General features: G+C 50.0%; 1 protein-coding gene and 1 non-coding gene across 7 annotated transcripts in view; one reads left to right on the plus strand and one right to left on the minus strand.

Annotated features, from left to right (window-relative positions):
* Positions 1–2,845: 2,845 nt before the first annotated feature.
* SLC27A1 (solute carrier family 27 member 1) overlaps positions 2,846–21,464 on the plus strand; it is a 37,017-nt gene continuing 18,398 nt past the window's right edge. For 4 of the 6 annotated variants that reach the window (XM_063110252.1, XM_063110254.1, XM_063110250.1 and 1 more), the window contains exon 1: positions 3,503–3,719. In XM_063110252.1, coding sequence (XP_062966322.1) covers positions 3,553–3,719 — 167 coding nt within the window. In that variant the 5' untranslated portion in view covers positions 3,503–3,552. Of the gene's footprint in view, positions 2,964–3,502; positions 3,720–21,464 lie in introns of those variants that run through there. The other 2 variants (XM_063110251.1, XM_063110253.1) reach the window with 2 other exon arrangements.
* Positions 17,844–17,918, minus strand: TRNAT-GGU (transfer RNA threonine (anticodon GGU)). The gene has a single exon. It is a non-coding gene; the product is annotated as a tRNA-Thr (tRNA).

Consider the following 21,464-nt stretch of genomic DNA (forward strand, 5'->3'; position numbering starts at 1 on the left):
AGGAAATGGGAAAGACAGACAGAACATTCAAGCAGTAGGACTTTATTACAAAATGAAAGTACGTGCAGAAGCCTGTGCAGGCATCCCCCACACATGAGGAGCGCCCTGCGGATTCCTAAGGGGAGGGTTTATGTGTTGTTCCAGAATAAGGGTGTTCCTCTGTCCTAACTGCGGGAGGATCTAGGGTAATTAAGGTCCGATAGGCTCATGAGAGGTTACATCAGCTCCTGTCATGTGTCCCTGAGTTTCTGAATTTTCTGGTCATGGGTGGTGGAGTCACTTTTTCCTTAACTTTGTCCTTCCCAGTCTAATGTCACGGATGGAAGGTCATATAGAGGTCATCTGCACTTTCGTTCCTCCTAGTGCACAGGTGCAGTGGTTTTTGTAAACTGTAAAGTTCCAGGCATAGCACTGACTAGTAGGGTGGTTACGTTGTGGTCAGCTCATTATGGGTTCGTTAACTGCTAGTGCCGATCCAGTCTGAATATTTATGAGCAGCTTCCCTGGCTCATGAACCTATTCTGTTCTGCCTCACTGTGGCAGGCCCTTGTGGGCACTCAGGGTAGGGCCTGTTGGGAGCCAGTATGCAGTAGGTAATCAACAAATGCTTTATGCACAGCTCCCAGGAGGAGGAAGGAGGGCATCGTCACCCAGTGAGCCACCAAAGTGCAGAGGGGAGAGGTGGCCAGCTGAAGACTACCCAACTGGAGAGGGGTGAAGAGCAGTTTGGCCCCAAAGTCTGAGTTCTACTCTCCTATCCAGGCCTGTTTCCTAAAGGATCCTCAATTCCTCATCCAAAATCCTTGGGGATGGTTGTGTTCAGAACTGGGAATTTTTCATGTTTTAGGAAGGTAACTGGGGGCTAATGGCTGCTGTCTACTATGTGATTCCCCTGGGGGTCTGGGGCAGCCGATAAGCAAAGGGGTAAATGGGGATAAAAGAGGAAAACTGACCACCATGATCAGCCTGGCTCAGCGCAGGACAGGTGGTTTCCCTGCTAGAGCTCTGGAACCACCTTAGGAAAAAAGCTGGGTTTCCAAAGCCTTTTGGACTTTGGGATTACAGACTGAGGAACTATGCGGAGAGTTGCAAGAGATGGTCAGGTGCACGTTGCTTAATCAGGGCTTAGTAAACTCGGTAAGGTGGAGAGGAAGAAGGGGGGAGAGAAAGGCAGGGGAACAGGGGGAGAGGTGGGAAGGGAGGAAGGGAGGAGGAAAAGAGGAGGGAGGAAAGAAAAGAGAGGGGAGGAGAGCTGAGGAGACAGGGAGACAGTTCAGAGTAGGGGGGAAGAGTGGAGCATATGAAGGAGGGGGAAGAAGAGAGGAGGGACAGCAGGCACTCAGCCAACATTTGTGAACGAGTGAATCTCAACTCTGGCAGCATCAGAGTGCACTGTAGTAACTGGTCGCTGCTGATTTCCCTGCTCATCTCTGGCAACAAAAGTACCAGGCCGGTGGCCGGCTCGAGGCCTGTCTACTGGATCTGCCTCACGCCCCCCATACTACCCACCCCGGGCTGCCTGCAGGGTCCAATGGCACTGTGGACGGGGATGGGGTGGGAGTGACTGCCCAGCCATGTCCTGCAAGTGTCTCTGGAAGCAGGCCCTGGCCACCTCCCAAGGAGAGCGCTTGAAAAAAAGCCGAGCAGAAAACAAGCACGGGTGGAGTGGGCAGGGGGGCAGAGGAGGGGAAACTTGAAGGGAGGGACCCAAGGCAGGCAGGCAAGAAGCGCCCAGGAGTCTGCAGAAACAGAAGCCCTGGAGGGGGCCCACCTGCCTGGGCTAGGCTTGGAGACCCCTGGCCCGGCCTCGGAGTCCCTGCCTGCCTCCTGCCTGAGCTTCTGGGACCACAAAGGAGCAGCCAAGAGTGAGGGTCTGCCTGCGGCTCAGGTCAGCCAGAAGACAGAGTCGTGGGCAGCCAGGCCGGTGCTGGCCCGCACCTGGTCAGGAGGAAGACTTTCAGGGCCTCTGGGTGAGCATTGAGGACCCTGAGGTGCAAATACAGGACTCCTGGGGACTTGGGAGTGTCTTCCCTGGGCTCCTGGGGTGTGACATTGAGACTTAACTGACAAGGCTTTGGGATGGATTCAGGATTAGCTGGATCCTTGAAATACACGTTTAAGACTAGGGGGGTGTAGATTTAGAACCTTCCGAGGCCCTAGGGTGTTAGTTTAGAACTCCCTGGGCCCCTGGAATGAGTGTTTAAGACCGAAGAGGCTTTGGGGGTTGGATTTAGGACAAACTGGGGCAAGAATGCAGCCCAGGAGGGCCTTGGGTGTGCACTGGGATTTTCTTGGTCACCGGAGATAGGGATCCCGGATTCCATCTAAGGCTGGGCCCCTGCGAGCCCGCGAACCACGCCCTCCGGCGGCGAGACACGTGTTTCCTAAACACGCAGGAAAAGGGGGCGGGGCTTGGTTGCCATAGAGACAGCGGCCGGCTGGGCGGGCCGTTCTAGCCCTCGGGTCTCGTTAGCCGTCGCCTGTCTGGCCCGGGGGCCCTCTCTATGATCGTGACCTTCGGAAGGGGCTGCCCTCGGCTTTGAGGATTGGGGGACTTTGAGCTAGAAACGTCCAAAGATGGCCTTGGGACGGGGCCAAGGTACTAGGTGGGCCAGAGTGAAACCCAGAGGGTGGTGACCAAGCCAAAGCCTGAGAGCGAGGCCAGCGGCCAGGGTAGAACCTGGGCTTGGGAACGCGCGCAAGGCCCGGGTCTGGGGGCGGAGCTTTAAGGGGCGGGGCCTAGTTCAGAGTGGGCGCGGCGTGTGGGGGGGCGGGGCCATAGACCTAACCTAGGGGAGAGGGCCCGGCTCAGAGAGGGCGGGTCTTGTGCTTGTGGGCGGGGCTAGAGGCCTAACGTGGGGGTCCAACCCAGAGAGTGTGGCTGGAAGCCCAGTGGGTGGAGGCAGTACCTGGAGAAACGCCTAGGACTTGAGGCTGGATAGGCTTCGGGACAGGATGTGAAGGTAGATTCTGGGACCAAGAATAGCGACTAGGTCACGGCATGGGGAGCGGTGTCTGGCCGAGAGACGGGGAAGGACCTGGGTCTGTGGTCGGGGACAAGATGGAGCCCAAGCTTTGAAAGCTAAATCGTGGGGGTGGAGCTTGGGCCTAGGGGCTTGACTCAAGGTCAAGGTATGGGGTCGGGCCGGACAGTGGCTGAAGAGGTGGAAATGCAGGGTGTGGGGGCGGAGCATGTTGTAATGATTGATAGGAAGACGGGAACCAACACGGGATGAGGCGGGGCCTTGGCCCGTGGGCGGTGCCTGACCGAGACCTGGCCAATCCCAGGCCATGGGGTGGGTCTGGCTCGGAGGAAGCTGGCGTGTATTAAAGCCGCAGGAGAGGGCGGGGCCTGATCTGAGGACTTGGCCAATCCCAAGCCAGGGGGCGGAGTCTGGCTCGGAACAAGAAGGCGGGCTTGCCGAGGAGGTGGAGTGGGGGCCAGGGGGTGGAGTCGAGGCCTGGAGGCGGAGCTCGCCTGGGGCGGGGTGGGGCGACCTTTGGGGTGGAGCCCGAGTGGCGCGCTACCTCAACGCTCTCAGCCTCCCCAGGATGCAGGCTCCGGGTGCGGGCGCGGCCTCGGTGGTCTCGCTGGCGCTGCTGTGGCTGCTGGGGCTGCCGTGGACCTGGAGCGCGGCGGCGGCGCTCGGTGTGTACGTGGGCGGCGGCGGCTGGCGCTTCCTGCGAATAATCTACAAGACGGCGAGGCGGGATCTGTTGTGAGTGTTGCGGGGGCTGGGCCGGGGGGCGTTGCGGGGCGGCTTGGAGGCCCGGAGGGTCTTGGGGGTGCTTTGGAGGCTGGGGCAGGGTTTGAGGGTGCTTTGGAGGCTGGGGCGGGGTTTGGGGTGGGGCTGGGGCTGGTGTCGGGGCCTGAGAGGGTGACGGTCTGGGGGGCTGTGAGGGGAACTGCAGGGGCCAGCCTAAGGGTCTCTGGAGGGAAGTGAGTAGGTTCCAAAGTGCCTGGGGTTTCGGAGAATGCTTGAGAGATTTCAGGGGACTTGGGGGACAATTTGGGGTCTTTGGGCCGCTCGTGTAAGTTTCAGGGAGCCATGGGGGACCTGGGGGTGTTTGTGGGGCGTAGTGACTGTGCTCTGGGGGCTCTTCAGAGACTCTGGTAGGTCCCTGGGGGCTTACAGGGGCGACTCAGTGGTCTCTGGGAGCTGCCGAGACACTTTGGGTCTGTTTAGGTCTTTCTCCCAAGAGATGAAAGAGCTGCTTGGGAAGTCTGTAGAGGCTTTTAGGGTCTCTGAGCGGCGTGTGTTTCCTCAGGATGGTTTACAGGTTTCTGTATGGCTGGGGTGCTCTTTGGGAGTTTGGGGTCTGTGTGGGACTTAGGAGGTTGTTCAGGGTCTGTGGGGAGGTTGCTCTCTATTTCAAGACTTGTTTTGGGATCTCTGGAGACTGGGTTTCCCCGGGGAGATTCTGGTGTCCTGTGCAAGGATCCTCGGAGTGTCTCTGGGGTGTCTCTGAGGGACTTGCTCAAAGAAGCTGTTGGGGGTTCTTCTGGGGTGATCAAGGCATTGATGGGAGTTCCCATGGGAGCACGTCTCAGGAGCAGCTCCCATGTGGAGCAGGAGAGCACCGACTGTGTGCCAGGCTGGGCTTAGCACCTTCACAGGCTCTCTGCAGGTGATGGGGAACTCAACGAGGCTCACAGAGGGCCAGGGATGGTGTGGGGCTGGGAAGGGTCCCACTGCAAGTTGAGTGGTTCTGACTTTCTAAAACCCATCCTTTCTCCTCACACCATGGCCCCTGCCCCTCCCCACACCCCCTTTTGGTCTTTCTGATATGCAGATCTGTCTGTTCCCTCTGATCACACACCCTCCACGGCCCTTCTCTCACCCCAGTCCTCTACAGGAGAAAGAGTGAGCCTCCAGCTGCGTACTCACGGTCCTGCCAACCTGTCCCCTGCCCACCCACCACTCCCCACCTCCGTGCTCACCTGGTCCCCAAATTGACTTGCTGGGTCGGGCTCAGGCTGCCCGCTCTGCCCCATGCTGGAGCTCCTTTTGCCTGGTGATGCTCCAGCATGCTCCCTCGGGGAACCTGTGCTTTATCTTTCTGCTCGGCACTCTCCCATGGTTGCTGTTGCTCTTAGAATCTGGACCACACTCATGAGCATGGCTCATGGGGTCCCTTACCATGTCCCTAACCTCCACTTTCTCCCCACTTGTCTCTCTTCCTGATACACTTGTCTCTCTGCTGTCCCTAAACATGCTTAGCCTTCGTTCAAGCCCCAGGGCCTTTGCACTTGCCGTTTCTTCTGCTTGGATTACTCTTCCTCTACTCTTCATTTTCAATCCTGCCGTGATTTAAATGTCACCTCCTCAGAGAGCCCTCTCCTGACACTGTGTCTCTGTAGACCCTCCTGCCCCATTGCTCTCTGACAGAATGCCAAGATTTACTGAGTAATCCCGTTGTGCCAGGTGCTGGTGCTAAGCATTTTACAGGTGTGACCTCATGGAGACCTGCTAACAAAACTGTGAAGCAGGTAGTCTCCTGTCCCCATCTTACAGATGAGCAAACTGAGGCACAGCATGGCTGTATAATGTGTCCAAGGTCACACAAGTGGCAAGTAGTGGGAGCAGGATTGGAACTCAGGCAGTGTGGCTTATAAACGATAGCAGCATTTGTCGTTTGTCATTTTATGTGTCTATTGTCTTTATCTTATGTGCCTTTTAATTCTTGGGCCTCTTTCCCCCCACTAGACTGTGGGCCCTGTGGGGCACAGACAGAGATTGTGTCGGTCTTGGTGCCACTGTGGCCCTGTCCCTCACTCAGAGTGGCACACAGCAGGAGCAGGGGACATGTTTGTTACATGGAGGGCCCTCTCTCCTCTTGCTTACCCAAGCCCCATCTCTCCATCCACCCCACCTCTGCCCCCGTGGACTCCGGGGGTTTCTGTGCCTGGTTCCATCTCTCCTGGGGGCAAGACAGGAGCTGGGTCCACTCTAAGTCCCTGACGTGGCTTGACACACTTGTCTGTGGGAGGTAGCCTTGAATATGGCCCCAGTGATACCTGTCTCCTGTTCATTCTGCCCTGGTATGATCCCTCCCTTTGGTGGGGGCCGGACCTAACGATTCACTTCCAGTGAACAGGACACAACAAAAGCCATGGGACATCACTGAGATTAGGTCGTAGAAAAGACTGTGGCTTCTGTCATGGGTGCTCTCTCTCTCGGATCGCTCTCTCTCTCGGATCGCTCGCTCTGGGGGAAGTGGCTGCCATATTGTGAGACAGCCCTGTGGAAAGGCCCACGTGAGTGAGCTCGGGAGTGGATTCCCCCAGTGAAGCCTTGAGATGACCGAAGCCCCCACTGCCATCTTGACTGCAGTCTCATGAGAGACCCAGCTGGGCTGCTCCCAGATTTTTGACCCACAGAAGCTGTGACATAATAAATGTCTGTTGTTTTCAGTCAGTAATTTGGGGGGTAATTTCTTACACAGCAACAGGTAACTAACGCAGTTTGTATTGCCCTCCCCGTGTCACAGGCCTTGTTCTCATCCTGTCACAATGTTGTAAAGAAGGGACGTTTACTAATCTCATTTTATAGGTGTGTGAGCAGAGGCATAGAGAGGTGAGTTCATTTGCTTGGGGACACACAGCCAGGGAGGGACAGGGCTCTGGAGTCTGTACTCTTAGCCACTGTGCCATGATGGGGTGGTGATGGGGGGACTAAATTTAGACCATGGGTTCAGAAAATATTCCAGCACCCTGCCCCAGTTCTCCTAACTCGCCCTGTATTTGCTGCATGTGATTTGATCACATGCATCCTTGTTGATTTCTTCTTGCCCTGGAGTCCTGGAACTCGAGACAGAAGGAGCAGAGAGACAAGAGGCCCTAGAAGGGCCCAGAGCCTGACAGTGGCCTCTTTGTCCACAGGGTGGGGGGGGCTTGGGCTGCTGCCAGTAGGGCCGCCCAGGCCTGTTGCTGGAACCGAGCACTGGAATCCACTGCCTATCTGTGTGGGCGTCCTCCAGAGAGACTGAGAGGCTGGGGACAAGGGCAGGATGGGACAGGCCTCGAATGCTCTGTCCCTGGTGTTTAGTGTGAGCATGACCAGCTGTTGCCTCCATTCTTGTTTCTTGCTGTGTTATCTGTGGACGGGGAGCTGCTTCCTTCCTTGATGGCCCATTCCCCATGGCCCTAACACCCAAACCCCCTCATGGAGCTCTTGGGGCACTCTCATGAGTTCATTCACTAGAAGCTCTTAGAGCAGAATTGGGCACAGAGTAGGTGATCAGATGGGTTGGTTCTGATTGTCATTGGCTGGCCCTGATGCTGGTGGGTGCTTGATGGCCATGTTGACTCGTGTTTAGGAGCTTGGTGGCTGGAACTTGGTGGCCTGAGCCTAAGGATCTGGCTTTGCCAGCTCAGCTGGACTGTTGAACACCAGTTCATCTATGAGATGGGTCCTTGTGCAGAGGTCCTCCGTTGAGAAGCATGCATTGAGCACCTGTTGTGTGCATCATGGGCACTTGGTCTGCCACCCAGTACATGGTAAGCACTTGATAAATGCTTTATGGTAAGCCTGTGGGGGAGTGGAGGGACCCTGTAAGGGGTCTTTGGTTCTGGGTTATTCTGTCCCTGATGTGCTGTGTGATCTCAGGAATGTTAATTCACCTCTGTGAGCTCCCAGCATATTCACCATTGGACAAATGGGATCTTAGGGCCCTACTTCGGGAGTGGCTGTAAGGTTAGCACAGTGCTTGGCATACAGTAGGTACTCAATGAACGCTGAGGACAATCATCTTAGCTACTCTTTATTAGCTGAGTGGATGAGCAGTGTCCTTGCTGATGATTTCACCCCCTGTTTGCTCTGGCCCTCTGTGGTGGTCCCATGGCTCACCCCAGAACTTATTGGTGGGGGCTTTTGTGGCCCAGACCCTGCCTTTACCAGCACCCTGCAAGACATAGTCCTTGTGCCCATGGCAGTGAGTCTCTGACCAGGAAGTGGGATGTGTAGACAGCCAACTTGGAATGTTTTCCATTTTTACTTATTATTTGTAATTATTAGTACATGACACGTGGTATGAAATTCAAAAGTTATAGAGAGATTTGCAGTGAAAGTTGCCCTCTTGCCACTGCCCCCAGCCACACAGTTCCCCTCCTCTGAAATGTTACGTGTCTTTTCTCGAGACATTTACAAGTGTATGCGCAGACCTCTTCTTGTTCCCTGTGCCCACCGATGGATACATATTCTCTGTCGTATTCTTCACCTGATGCTTTCTTTCTTCTTTCCAATCTTTCTACTTTTTTTCTTCTTTCTACTTTCACTTGTAATTTTTACTTTTATCATAGTCACGCTAGCATCGAAATAGAAGACTCCATGCCATCTACATCAAGCAGCCGCTGCTTGTCCCAACCCCACCCACATTTCCCATGAAACAGCTCTCACCTCTTTTTGGAATTTTTTGGACTTTACCTGTGTGTCATTAGATGGCTTATGTGACAACATACTGCATTTTTTCAGTTTGAGGCCTGATCTGGTCATCTCTCTCCATAATATTCTTTTTTTTTTTTTTTGGTGCCTGGCTGGTATGGGGATACCAATCCTTGACGTTGGTGCATCTGCTGCATAGAAGATGAGGATTTGACATCCTTTATTCCCTTGCCCTCACCCTCTTCCTGTCTCTGTATGAGCATGTGCACACGCATGCATGCACACACACACATTCTTCCATATCTTTGTTGTTCCCAATATTATTACGGTTGATTCTCATTATTTGCAGTAGTTAAGCTCTATGAAGTTGCTATAAACACCAAATTATTGAATACTGAACCATCGTTCCTAGGGAAAATACAGGGTTATGTTCCCGAGAGCCTCTGGTCATGACATTTTCATCAGCCAATCAGTACATATAACTTTGTTTTATGTGTGTTTCTGTTTAAAGACACCTCATTTGATATATACTGTGGATTTTTTAACATCAAACTTAAGGCCAGCAGCACCTAAAACTCATGCCCAAATGAAGCTGCTTTAACACATTCTTTCTCCATGAGGTACATCACAGCATTTTTGCACTTAGGAACACTAGACAGCACTTTAGCACTATGCTTCGGGGCCATTTTAATGGCAAAGTCACCTGCAAAAAGCACAAAAATGCAAAAAATGTGGCACTGAATAGATTGAAAACAACTCTTATTTATAGTATGAAAGCTGAAATAAGAAGGCAGAGTTTCACCTTGTTAACCTCAGCTGGGAATATGCATGCTGGCAATTCAAATTTTTCTCCACTCTGCATGTGTCTGAGAATTGCAGTGAAAGCACCACAAAATTGATTTTGGGGTTACAAATAAATTTATCAGGTAGAAGAATTTGCAAATAAAATATTCACAAATAATGAGGATTGACTATACATTATAATTTGGGTAAGGTTGGTAATAAAAATTTACATCGTTTTTTACTGTAACTATTCTAATTTGAGCCATTTAGTATGATTACTCTTCATTTCCTGTACAGCTTTATTTTTCCCTGGAGTTATTAATTTCCTTTATATTTGTTAGTTTTCTATGCATTTATCTCTGCTTCAAGCCCAAACTCCACAACTGTTGTTTCTCTCTCCTGTCACAACATTCAGAACATCAGATAGGTGCTTTACCTTTTGGAGGAGTCTCTCTTTTAGCCTTCTAGGCTGGGGTGGTTGCCCTCCGAACCTGGTATGTAGCCATCAGTCCAGGCTTGTCCCTGGCCATCCTCCTGAGGATTAGGACCACTTTTCTCTTGGGTTAGATATCCTGATTCCTGGGTCTCTCATCCTCTTCTTTCATTTGCTCCTTCAATTTTTTTGGAGCACACCCTTTAGCTTTTGAAGAAATCTAGCAGGGAAGTTAATATTTTGAGACCCTCCGTGTTTGCGAATATCTTTACTTTCACCCTCACACTTGGCTGATTTTCTGAGTATAGACTTGTAGGTTGGAAATTATTTTCCTTTAAAATTTGAAAGCATTTCTCATTTTCTTTTCACATCCTGGTCATTGTTAAGTCTGAAACCCTGCTGATTCCTGATCCTTTCTTTTTGTTTTTTTTAAGATGACCAGTAAGGGGATCTTAACCCTTGACTTGGTGTCGTGAGCACCACGCTCTCCCAAGTGAGCTAACCGGCCATCCATATATAGGGATTCAAACCTGTGGCCTTGTTGTTATCAGCACTGCACTCTCCCAAGTGAGCCACAGGCCAGCCCTCCCTGATCCTTTCTAGTGACCTGTTTTTTTCTATCTGGAAGCTCATAGGATCTTTTAAAAATGGTGGCCTGTTTATATCCATTGCATGGTTTGCTGGTGAGGCCTAGGTCAGGAAAGTTTTCTTGAATGATATCACTGGTGATTTCTTCACCTGTGTCTCCTTTGTTCTTCTTGGAACTCCTGTTATTGAGTGCCTGGAACAATGTCTGTGTTCAGAAATATTTGTGGAATGAATATGGCTGTTGGATTTTCTAGGCTGGTTTTCTAGTTTTCTTCTCTTTTTCTCCTTTTTTCCATCTCTGTCTTTTTGTTTTACTTTCTATGGTATTTCTTCAAATATATCTTCTGAGCCTTCTATTGTTTTAATTTATGTCTTCACATTAATAGGCTTTTTAAAAAAGCCATTTTAGGTTTACAGACAAATTGAACAGAAAATACAGAGAGTTCCTATATACTACTCCCTCCCCAGTTATCCCTGCTATTAACATCTTGCATTAGTGTGGTATACTTGTTACAATTGATGAGCCAATATTGATACATTATTATTAACTAAAGCCCATAGTTTACACTAGACATTAGAATTCACTCTTTGTGTTGTACATTCTGTGGTGCCCTCACATTTTATTTATTTTTATTTAATTATGTATTGTCAGCTGGCTGGTATGAGGATCTGAACCCTTGACCTTGGTGTTATTAACACCACAGTCTAACTTACTGACCTAACCAGCCAACCCTACTTTTTTTTTTTTTTTAAATACAGCTGGCCAGTACCTGGAACTGAACCCTTGACCTTGGTGTTCCAAGGCTGTACTCTAACCAACTAAGCTAACTGGCTAGCCCTAACCCTACATTTAAATTTTTCGAGATCTTTTTATTTTTACTCCCTGAAAGTTTTTTGTTGCATCCTATTCTTGTTTTGTAGATGCCATGTGTCTTCTTACATCTCCAAGAATATTAATGCCTGTGTTAGTCTTGTTTTTCTCTTTGCACAATCTCTTCTTCCTCAAAGATATTTTTCTTTGTTTATTTTAGTCTCCATTATCCCTGTTAGGGGAAACCCCTGGGGTCTGGCAGTCCTTGGTTGTAAAGCCAGGTAGAAGCTCTCAGAGTGTGTGTGTGTGTGTCTGTGTGTGTGTGTGTGTGTGTGTGTGTGTGTGTGTGTGTGTGTGTGTGTGTGTGTGTGTGTAAGAGGGGCAGGTCGTTAACTGTGAGTTTTATGATGGGGTACATGGCCAGGAAGCTCTCAGAGTGTGTGTGTGGGGGGGGGAAGAGGGGCAGGTCTTTAACTGTGAGCTTTATGATGGGGTGCATGGCCAGGAAGCTCTCAGAGTGTGTGTGTGTGTGTGTGTGTGTGTGTGTGTGTGGAAGAGGGGCAGGTCGTTAACTGTGAGCTTTATGATGGGGTACATGGCCAGGTGGTGCCTTGGAGAACCCCAATAGCCATGTCTTAGGTTTTCCCTCTTGGCCTGGTCAGATTCTCCAAGGATTCTCTTCAGTTTCCCACCTGGGGGCATGGGCCTGGCCAGCCGCATCCCAGATTCTTCTGGGGAGAGAGCTGGGGATTCTGCAGCTGGAGGGTAAACATTCTCTTAATGCCCATTTGCAGGGAGGTGCCCACCCAGAGACTTTCCAGGGGATGGCCCTCCAGGCTTCTCCTGGGGTGATGAGGGAGTCATTTCTTCAGTAGATTTTCACCCAGCCCTGATTTAGCACTTTCCCCCCACTGCAGCTCACGACTCTGCTTTCTCCCACCTTCTGGGGCTCTCACTTCTAATCCACTTGCTCCCCAGCTTCCAAAAGTGGATTAATCTTGTCTCCACTCCCCTTTTCCCTGTCCTGTAAGTTCACACTTTAAAAATATTCACTTTATTGGCTGTTCTGGGGGACACGGAGGCACAAAGACCAGTCAGTGCCTGTGTGCTCCGTCCCCCATCTTTGCCATGAAATCCACCACATTTCCCACCTACCTGACCCTTTTCTTCATCCGCCTGCACTGGGGGCAGTACTTGTGATGGCTGCACAGCCTTCTCTTGTAAGGAGGAGCCATGCCTTATCTAGTCCCTTCCCTGCTGCAGGGCATTTGGTTCTTTCCGATCTTCTGCCCTTTGGAAGCTACAAATAAATAACACTGCCATTTCCCCCATGTAAATTCAATGTGTCAGAAGTGAAGCTCCAATTAGCAAACGATTCAGGGCCACAAAGAGTCTTTGTTACTCTCTGCTTTACTCAGGTGTCTTCAGCCTGCTGGCCCATGCTTTCTTTTAGGCCTGCCATCTTTCTGCCTCCAGGCCTTTGCACCTGCTGTGCCCTGCATGATGAATGCCTTTCCCTGCGCTTTCCCCATGTGGCTCCTTCTCATCCTTTAAAATGTGGTGCTCACGTGGCTTCCTCAGAGAGGGCTCCCCTGCCCTGTGGATGAAATCTGCCCCCCGTGGTGCTTCAACTCATTGCCTTGTTTATTTCCAAGCACTTATCATAAGACTATAATGGTTGGGTTGGCTGGTCAGCTCAGTCGGTTAGAGCATGGCCTTATAACACCAAGGTCAAGGGTTTAGTTCCCTGTACTGGCCAGCTGCGGCCCACCCCCACCAACAAAAAAACCCTCACAAAAACTGGTGAATAAGACTGTAATGTTTTTTGTTTGCTTTTTCATTCATTTTAATGACCTCCCCAGCCTTGATTGTAAACCTCAAAGGGGCAAGGATCATGCCTGCATTGGTCACCTGCATATCCCTGTACCTGTCATGGTGCCCTGCACGGGGTGGTGCTCAGTGGTGGCTGGTGCACTGAGTGAGTGGATCTGCTCCTCTGGGAGATTTTCAGCAACAAGTAATGGGAATTCTAACTAGAAGTGGTGTCAATAGTAAGGAACATTTATGGCCACATACATGTAATGGGACATTGAAACAAAAGGCAGCTTCAGGTTGGTTAATTTGCATTGTCATGGGGCCACATTCCTACTATCCTTCTGCTCTGTCATCCTCCCCGCATAGGCTTGTAATCTCCTTCCATTTTTCCTCATGGCTTCACGTTGGCTGCTGTGGCTCCAGCCATCACATGCCAATGACAGCTTCCCAGGGCAGAAGAAGGGGAATGTGGGACTGCCATATCCCATGTTGCAGGAGGGTTGAAAGGGGCTGATGTGTTGTGGGGGTGTCTATGAACCTGGCTGGAGTCGAGGGAGCCACAGTGTGGGGGGGAGCAGGCAGAACCAGATTTCCAGGACTTTGAATGCTGAGCAGAGGAGAAGGTCACATGGCTGGGGAGGGTACTGAGCAGGAGAGCAGCACAGCCAGGCTGACCCGGACTCAGAAGGAGGGCAGCTCAGTGAGGAGGGTTTGGGGTAACTAGGCAGGAAGTTCGCTGTTCTCAGACAGCAGGGACAGAGAGCTGCCTGCATGGTGTGGGGCCCAGTAATGAAGCAGGTGTCTGAGTGTCCTAGCGCTGCTGTAACAGTACCACAAACTGGGAGGCTGAAAACAACAGAGAAGTATTCTCTTCCAGTCCTCCAAAATCAAGGTGTCAGCAGGGCTGGTTCCTTCTGGAGCTCTGAGGGAGAATCTGTCCCAGGCCTCTCTTCTGGCTTCTCGTGGCTTCTGGCAATCCTTGGTGTTCCTTGGCTTGTGGCTGTGTCACTTCAGTCTCTGCCTCTGTCTTCACATGGCCTTCTTCTCTGTGTCTCTGTGTCTTTTCCTTTTCTGTCTCTTAGAAGGACACCAGTCATTGGATTTAGGCCCCAGCCTAAATCTAGGATGGTCTTGTCTGGAGATCCTCAACTTACTTACATCTGCAAAGACGGTTTTTCTACATGAGACCACATTCACAGGTTCCAGGTGTAAGAACTTAGACATATCTTTTTGGGATCACCATTCAACCCAAAACACAAGGGGTGGGGCCTGGCACAGAGCCGAGCCAGGAGGACTTGGCTGGTCTGTCCAGGAGTGCATTGGTGAGGGCCCGGCTGGACTGGTGACACATGGTCTGGTTCCAGCTTGTCTGCCTTAGAGAAAGTCATCTGTTCTGCCCATCCCCAAGGACCTCCTAGGGGCCACATGCTGTCTGGGCTTGGGGAACATCTTGGTCACTGTGAGTCAGATGCTTTTCCTGTCTTGTGGATCCCATAGCCTGGTGAGGGAGAGGGAAGATCAAGAAAGAAACAAAGAAATAAGGAGACATCAGGCTGGCTGGTTAGCTCAGTCAGTGAGAGCGTGATGCTGATAACACCAAGGTCAAGGTTTTGGATCCCAGTCACCAAAAAAAAAAAAAAAATCAAAAGGTGACAAGGGCTCTGAGAGAACCAGCAGTAGTGGGTGTGTCTCAGCCTGGGCTGCTATGACAAAATACCAGAGACTGGGTGGCTTAGACCACAGACACTTATTTCTCACAGTTTTGGAAACTGGAAGTCCGAGATCTGGGTGCCAGCAGGGTTGGGCTCCTGGTGAGGACTGTCCTCCTGGTTCGCACATGGTCGCCTTCTCCTGGTATCCTCACACGATGGAGAGAGGGCTAGCTCTCTTCCTCTTCTGATGAGGACACTAATCCATCATGGAGACTCTACCTTCAAAACCTAGTCACTTCCCGAGGGTCCCACCCTCCAAATACTATTACCCGAGGATCCGGGTTTTGACATATGGATTTTGAGTGGATACAAACATTCAGTCCATAGCTGGGTGGCTACTTCAGCCAAGGTGGTCAGGACAGAGGACCCTACACAAGGACGAGGATACTTCAGAAAGTTCATGAAAGGATTTGTATTACCTTTTAATCCTATTTTCCCAAGAACTTTTTTTGGGGGGGGGAAATAGGCTGGCCAGTGTAGGGAACTGAATCCTTGACCTTGGCATTTTTTCCATGAACCTTTTGAAGTACCCTCATAGTTGGGTGAGAAGGCTCAAACCTGGCAAAGACCTAGGGCGAGGAAGAGAGCTTCAGGCAGAGGGAACAGCAGGTACAAAGCCCAGAGGCAGGACCCTGCTGGGTGGAGTAACCATGGTAATCGCTCCTCTTCTTGGTCTGGCACTTAATACACTTGACAGGTGTTAGGCTGAGAATGGTGTTGTTTTCCCATTTATAGACAGGAAGCCGAGGGAGGTGAGCTCACTGCTCTAGGCCTCAGCTTCCTGTTTGTTAATAGGATACTGACAGGACCTACAGTTTGTTGAGCTGGAGAACATCTTGGAGATCATTTGCTTCAGTCTCCTGGTGTTTCAAGTAGGGAAACTGAGGCCCGGAGAGGACAGGGTCTGCTCAAAACTCACAGCTTGTAGATGGTGGAGCAGGATTGGACCCAAGGCCATCAACTCCAGGCTACCATTTCTTTCCTCTGGGCTGTGCCAGGGCTCACAGGCTCTGGACAGACACTGAATAAATCATTTGCCTCTCCCTTGACCCCTCCCAGGGGCTCTGATTTCCTGCCTCTGTTTCTCCAATCTCCTCCCTGCAACCCTCCACTGGGGGAATTCCTGGCTCGGGCCTGCCCTTGGAACTTTCTAGTTCCTCTCTTCCATGCAGGGCAGATATGAATCAAGTTGCTGGACAGGAAAAAAAATGCTTAATCACTTCTGATTTCTTACTAACGGTGCGTACTCTCATAGGGTGAGGAGAGCAGCGGAGTTTATGGGGCATGTAGAACACACAGGATCTTACTGTCCCCATTTACAACAAGGCCCAGAAAGGGACAGCACCTGCCCACGGTCAATGTATGAGTTTTCTGGGGCTGCCATAACCAAGTACCACAAACCTGGTGGCTTGAAACAGGAGGCATTTGTTTTGGAGGCCACGAGTCCAAAATCAAGGTGTCAGCAGGGCCATTCTCCCTCCGGAAGCTCTAGGGGAGGATCTTTCCTGACTCTTGCAGCTTCTGGTGCCTCCAGGTGTCCCTTTGCATGTGGTCGTGTCACTCCAGTCCCTGCCTCTGTCTTCACATGACCTTCTTCCCTGTGTGTCCATGTCCTTTTTTCTGATAAGGACACCAGTCATTGGATTTTGGCCCCACCTGGGTAATCCAGAGTGGCCTCATCTCGCACTTTAACTACATCTGCAAAGACCCTATTTCCAAATAAGGGTACATTCTGAGCTTCTGGGTGGACACGAGTTTTGGGGACACTCTTCAACTCACTACATTTGCACAGGCAGAAGAGGCTGAGCTAGGGCTGGCCCGTGGCTCACTTGGGAGAGTGTGGTGCTGACAACCCAAGTCAAGGGTTAAGATCCCCTTACCAGTCATCTTTAAACAAAAAAAGAGGCTGAGCTGTATTTGGGCTGGCCTTTGTGACACCAGTGTCATCCTTTTTAGGACAGTGCTCAGTGCTGGGGCTACAGCTGTGGATGTGATAGACAGACAGACAGACATGGTTTCTACTCTCATGGAAGCAGACAGAAAATCCAGGAAACCAATAGAGGATGATGGCAGTTTGAGAGTGTGATGATCTCTCCAAAGGCAGGAAAATGGGCATGTGAGTGTATCAGTTCACTACTGCTGCATAACAAACTGCCTCAGATCCTAGGGGCTTACAACAAATGATAATAATTTATTGTCTCCCATGGCTTGTGTGGGTCAGAAATTCAGATGGCACTATTTTAGTCTGTTTTGTGTTGCTATAACAGAAATACCTGAGACTGGGTAATTTATAAAGGAAAGAGGTTTATTTGGCTTACGATTTTGGGACAGCTGCATCTGGCATGGGCTTCAGGCTGCTTCTACTCATGGTGGAAAAGCGGCAAGCAGCTGACAGGTACAAGCAGATCACATGGCGAGAGAGGAAGCAAGAGAGAGAGGAGGTGCCAGGGTCCTTTAAACAATCAGCTCTCACGGGAACTAACAGAGTGAGAACTCACTCACTACCCCTCCCCCAGGGAGAGCATTAATCCATTCATGAGGGATCCGCCCCCATGACTCAATCAGTTTCCAACACTGCCATATTGGAAATCAAATTTCCACATGAATTTTGGAGGGGACAACACATCCAAACTCCATCAGGCATCATGGAGACATCTTGTTTCTGCTTTGCTACATCTGGGGCCTGAGCCGAAAGTCTTGAAATCTGGGGCCAGAACACTTGAGGTCTTGTTAGCTTAGACGTGTTTCTGGAATACCTGTACATGGCCTTTCCACGTGGCCTGGCTTCCATACAACATGGTGTTGGGTTCCAAGTGCCAATGTTGAGAGCGAGCCCAAGCCTGCATGCCAGGCAGGTGTGTTTAGTTCGTGCCTCAGCCTTGGAGGTCACACAGCATGGTTTCTGCCACACTCAGAGTCCCTGAGTCTGCCCACACTCAAGGGGAGGGGAGGTAGACCCCACCATCAGAAAAATTGCAGACATATTTTAAAACAGCTGTGGTGTTGGAAATTGGGTGAGGCTGGGAGGGCCTCTCTGAGCAGGTGACAGTGGAGCCGAGATGTGGAAGCTGAGGAGGAACCGCTGTGGGGGGTTTGGGGCAGAGGATTTGAGGCAGTGGGAACCATAGGAGCAAGGGCCTTGAGACAGCAAGGCAGAGTCGGAGGGAGCCAGGGTCGGGTGGGGGCAATGAGGTAGAGGTGGACGGACCTGGGCTGTGAGGAGCCTCACAGGCCACAGTGCTGGCGTTTGATTGAAAAAACAGTGATGGGAACCTTCAGAGGGTTAAAACTTTTTTTTTTTTTTTTTTTTTGGTGGCTGGCCAGTACAGGGATTCGAACCCTTGACATTGGTGTTACCAGCATCATGCTCTAACCAACTGAGCTAACCGGCCAGCCCTAAAACATTTCTTTTTGAGATATTTTATTACGGAAAATTTCAAACCTTCGGAAGGAAAGCAGACACTACAGCGAGGCTGTGGGTTTGTCCCCAGCTTCCGAGGCAGGTGCACCCTCACTCCTCATGCCCACCCATTTCCTCCTTCCTGTGAATCCCAGGGGCACATACTTTCATCTGTTAGGATTCTGGGATGCATCTCTGGATTGCTGTGTTATAACACCAAGTTCAAGGGTTCAGATCCCCGTACCAGCCAACCACCAAAAAAATTTTCTTTGGAAAAATAAAAACAAAAAAAACCCAATAAAAAAATAACAACAATACAACAGGGCTGGCTGGTTAGCTCACTGTTTAGAGCTTGGTGCTGATAACAGCAAGGTCCAGGGTTTGATCCCTGTACTAGCCAGCCACCAAAATGAAAAACAAACAAAATCAATACAACAATAAAAAGTAATACAAATACAATGCAGTATAACAACTATTTACATAACATTTACATTGTACTGGGTATTATAAGTAATCCAGGGATGATTTAAAGTACACAAGAGGATGCATGTAGTTTATATGCAAATACTACACCATTTTACATCAGGGACCCGAGCATCTGCAGATTTTCGTATTTGTAGGGGGTCCTGAAACTATTCTCCCACCAATACTGAGGGATGATTGTGTATTAGTCCTTTTCTATTGCTTATAATAAAATACCTGATTGGCTGGCCAGTAAGCTCAGTTGGTTAGAATGCAGTCTTATAACACTAAGGTCAAGGGTTTGGATCCCCATTCTGGCCAGCTGCCCCCTGCAAAAAAACCAAAAAGACAAAACACAAAACAAAAAACTCCTGTAACAAAATACCTGGTACTGGGTAATTTGTAAGAAGACAAAATTTATTGCTTCCAGTTTCTGAGGCTGGGAAGTCCAAAGTCCAGGGAACACATCTGTTGAAGGTCTTTTTGGTGGCAGCTTTACAGCAACACAGGGTTCTCACATGGCAGAAAATGGCAGAGCGGGGAGAGAGAGAGACTCTCACCTGCTCTCCTTTTAAGCTCTCAGAGCCATGCTCAGGACCACCATTATTAATCCATTTGCTACAGCATGGTCCTACAATCTAATCACCTCTTCAAGGCCCCACTTTTCAATCATCACACTAGGATTTCACACCCTCTCAACACTGTCACCAGGAGGATGTGTTTCCAATACCTAAAGCTTTGGAGGACACAATTTAAGCTTCAGTGAGTTTTGGGGGGACATTCAATCCACAGCATTCTGCTCCTGGCCCCCCAAAACTCATGTCCTTTTCACATACAGATACATTCATTTCATCCCTAAAGTCTTAAATTGTTTCAACTCCAAAATCCCGTCTGTGAAATCAAAACAAGTTGTCTACTTTCAAGATACAATGGTGGGACAAACATAGGGTCCATATTCTTGTTCAAAAAGGGAGAAATAGGCCAAAAGAAAGGGGTAACAGGTCCCAAACAAGTTTGAAACCCAGCAGGGGAGACAGTAAATCTCAAAGCTGGAGGATCATGTACCTTGAGTCCATGTTCCATATTGCACACTGGTACAGGGGTTGGGTCCCCAAGTCCTTGGGCAGCTCCACCCCTATGGCTTTCCTGGTCTGAGGCCACGTCTCAGCTCTTGCAGGCTGGCATTGCACACTGGTAGCTCCACAATTCTGTAGTGCCATGGCAGTCCCTCTCCCACGGCACCATGGGTTTCTCTGCTGCAACTCGACCCCATGTTCCCGCTCGTCATTGCTCTAGTGAAGGCTCTATGCAGTGAATCTACCCCTGTGACATACCTCTTCCTGGGCCCCTAGACTTCCATACATCCTTTGAAATCGGGGTGGAGGCTCCCAAGCCTTCATGGCTCTGGCATTCTGTGAGCCTGCAGACCTAACACCATGTAGATGCCACCAAGGCTTCTGGCTTGTGTTTTCCAAAGCTGCAGGTCCAGCCACACCTGAGGCCAATTTAGCCACAGCTGGAGCAGCCAAAGCAGCTGGGGTGCTGGTGTGGGGAGCAGCATCCGGAGGCGGCCCTGGGCAGTGAGCCTGTGGAGGGCACCTTGAGCCTGTTCCCCAAGACCATTCTGTCTCCCTAGACCTCTGGGCCTGTACTGGAAGATGCAGCCTCGAAGATCTTTGACATGCCTTCAAGGTCTTTTTCTTTTTTTTTTTTCCTTCTCTTGATAACCTCTTTCTTCTGTACTCATCTCCTTAGCAAGTGGTTGCTGGGCTATACTCTTGCTTTTGTGGTCAGGCTGAAAGTTTTCTAATTTTTTGCCCTCTGCTTTCTTTTGAATCATAAATTCTGGCTTTACCTCATGCCTTTTCTGCCATAACTCAGTGTAGGCTGTTGCAAGTAGCCATGCAGCTTCCTAAATGTTCTGCCACTTAGAAATTTCTTCCACCAAATACCCTGGGTCAGCCCTTGAAGTTCCACATTCCACGAAACTTTTGGGCATGAACAGAATGCAGCCAAGTTCCTTGCCAGTTCATAGCAGCGGTGACCTTTGCCCCAGTTTCCGTAAAACTTCTTATTTCTATCTGAGATCTCCTCAGTATGCCCTTTACTGTCCATATTTCTATCAATATTCTGCTCATCACCAGTTAACCAGTCTCTAAGATAGTCCAAACTTTCTCTCCTTTTCTTCTCTTCTAAACTCTCACCAGGAGCTAGGCTTTTTCTAGCCTGTTCCTTCAAATTCTTCCAGTCTCTTCTCAATACCTAGTTCCAAAACTGCTTCCACATTTTCAAGTATTTATTATAAGCAACGCCCACTTCTCTGGCACTAATTTCCTGTATTAGTCCGTTTTTGTTGCTTATAACAAAATACACAGAACTGGGTATTTTATAAAGAAAACAGAATTTATTGCTTACAGTTATGGAGGCTGTGAAGTCCAAAGTCCAGGGAACACATCTGGTGAGGGTCCTGGTGGTGGTGACTATGACCCAGGAGTCTCACATGATAGAAAATAGCAGAGCGGCGGGGGGGGTGGGGACTTTCACATGCTGTCCTATTAGAGCTCTCAGAACCATACCGCTGACCACCATTATTAATCCATTCACTACGGTATGGTCCTAAAATCTAATCACCTCTTCGAGGCCCCAGCTTTCTTTCTTTTTTTTTTTTTAAAAAGATGACCGGTAAGGGGATCTTAACCCTTGGCTTGTGAGCGAACCTGCCATCCCTATCTGGGATCCGAACCTGTGGCCTTGGTATTATCGGCACCACACTCTCCTGAGTGAGCCACGGGCCGGCCCGTGGCCGCACCTTTCATTTACTATCATAGGATTTCCCATACTCTTAACACTGTCACAGTGAGGACCAACTTTGGGGGATACAATTTAAGCTTCAGTGAGTTTGGAGGAGACAGTCAATACTAGCAGACTGTATACAATATATTGTGATTAGCTAATGTCCCCATGATGTATAGTAGAGCTCTTGAACTTATTCCTCCAGTCTACCAGAAATTTTGTGTCCTTTAACCAACATCTGCCAGAGGAAAATGTTCCAGAACATTCCATCAGCCCCATACCA

The sequence above is a fragment of the Cynocephalus volans genome, chromosome 10 (genome assembly GCF_027409185.1).
Source record: "Cynocephalus volans isolate mCynVol1 chromosome 10, mCynVol1.pri, whole genome shotgun sequence".
In the NCBI taxonomy this organism is placed as follows: Eukaryota; Metazoa; Chordata; class Mammalia; order Dermoptera; family Cynocephalidae; genus Cynocephalus; species Cynocephalus volans.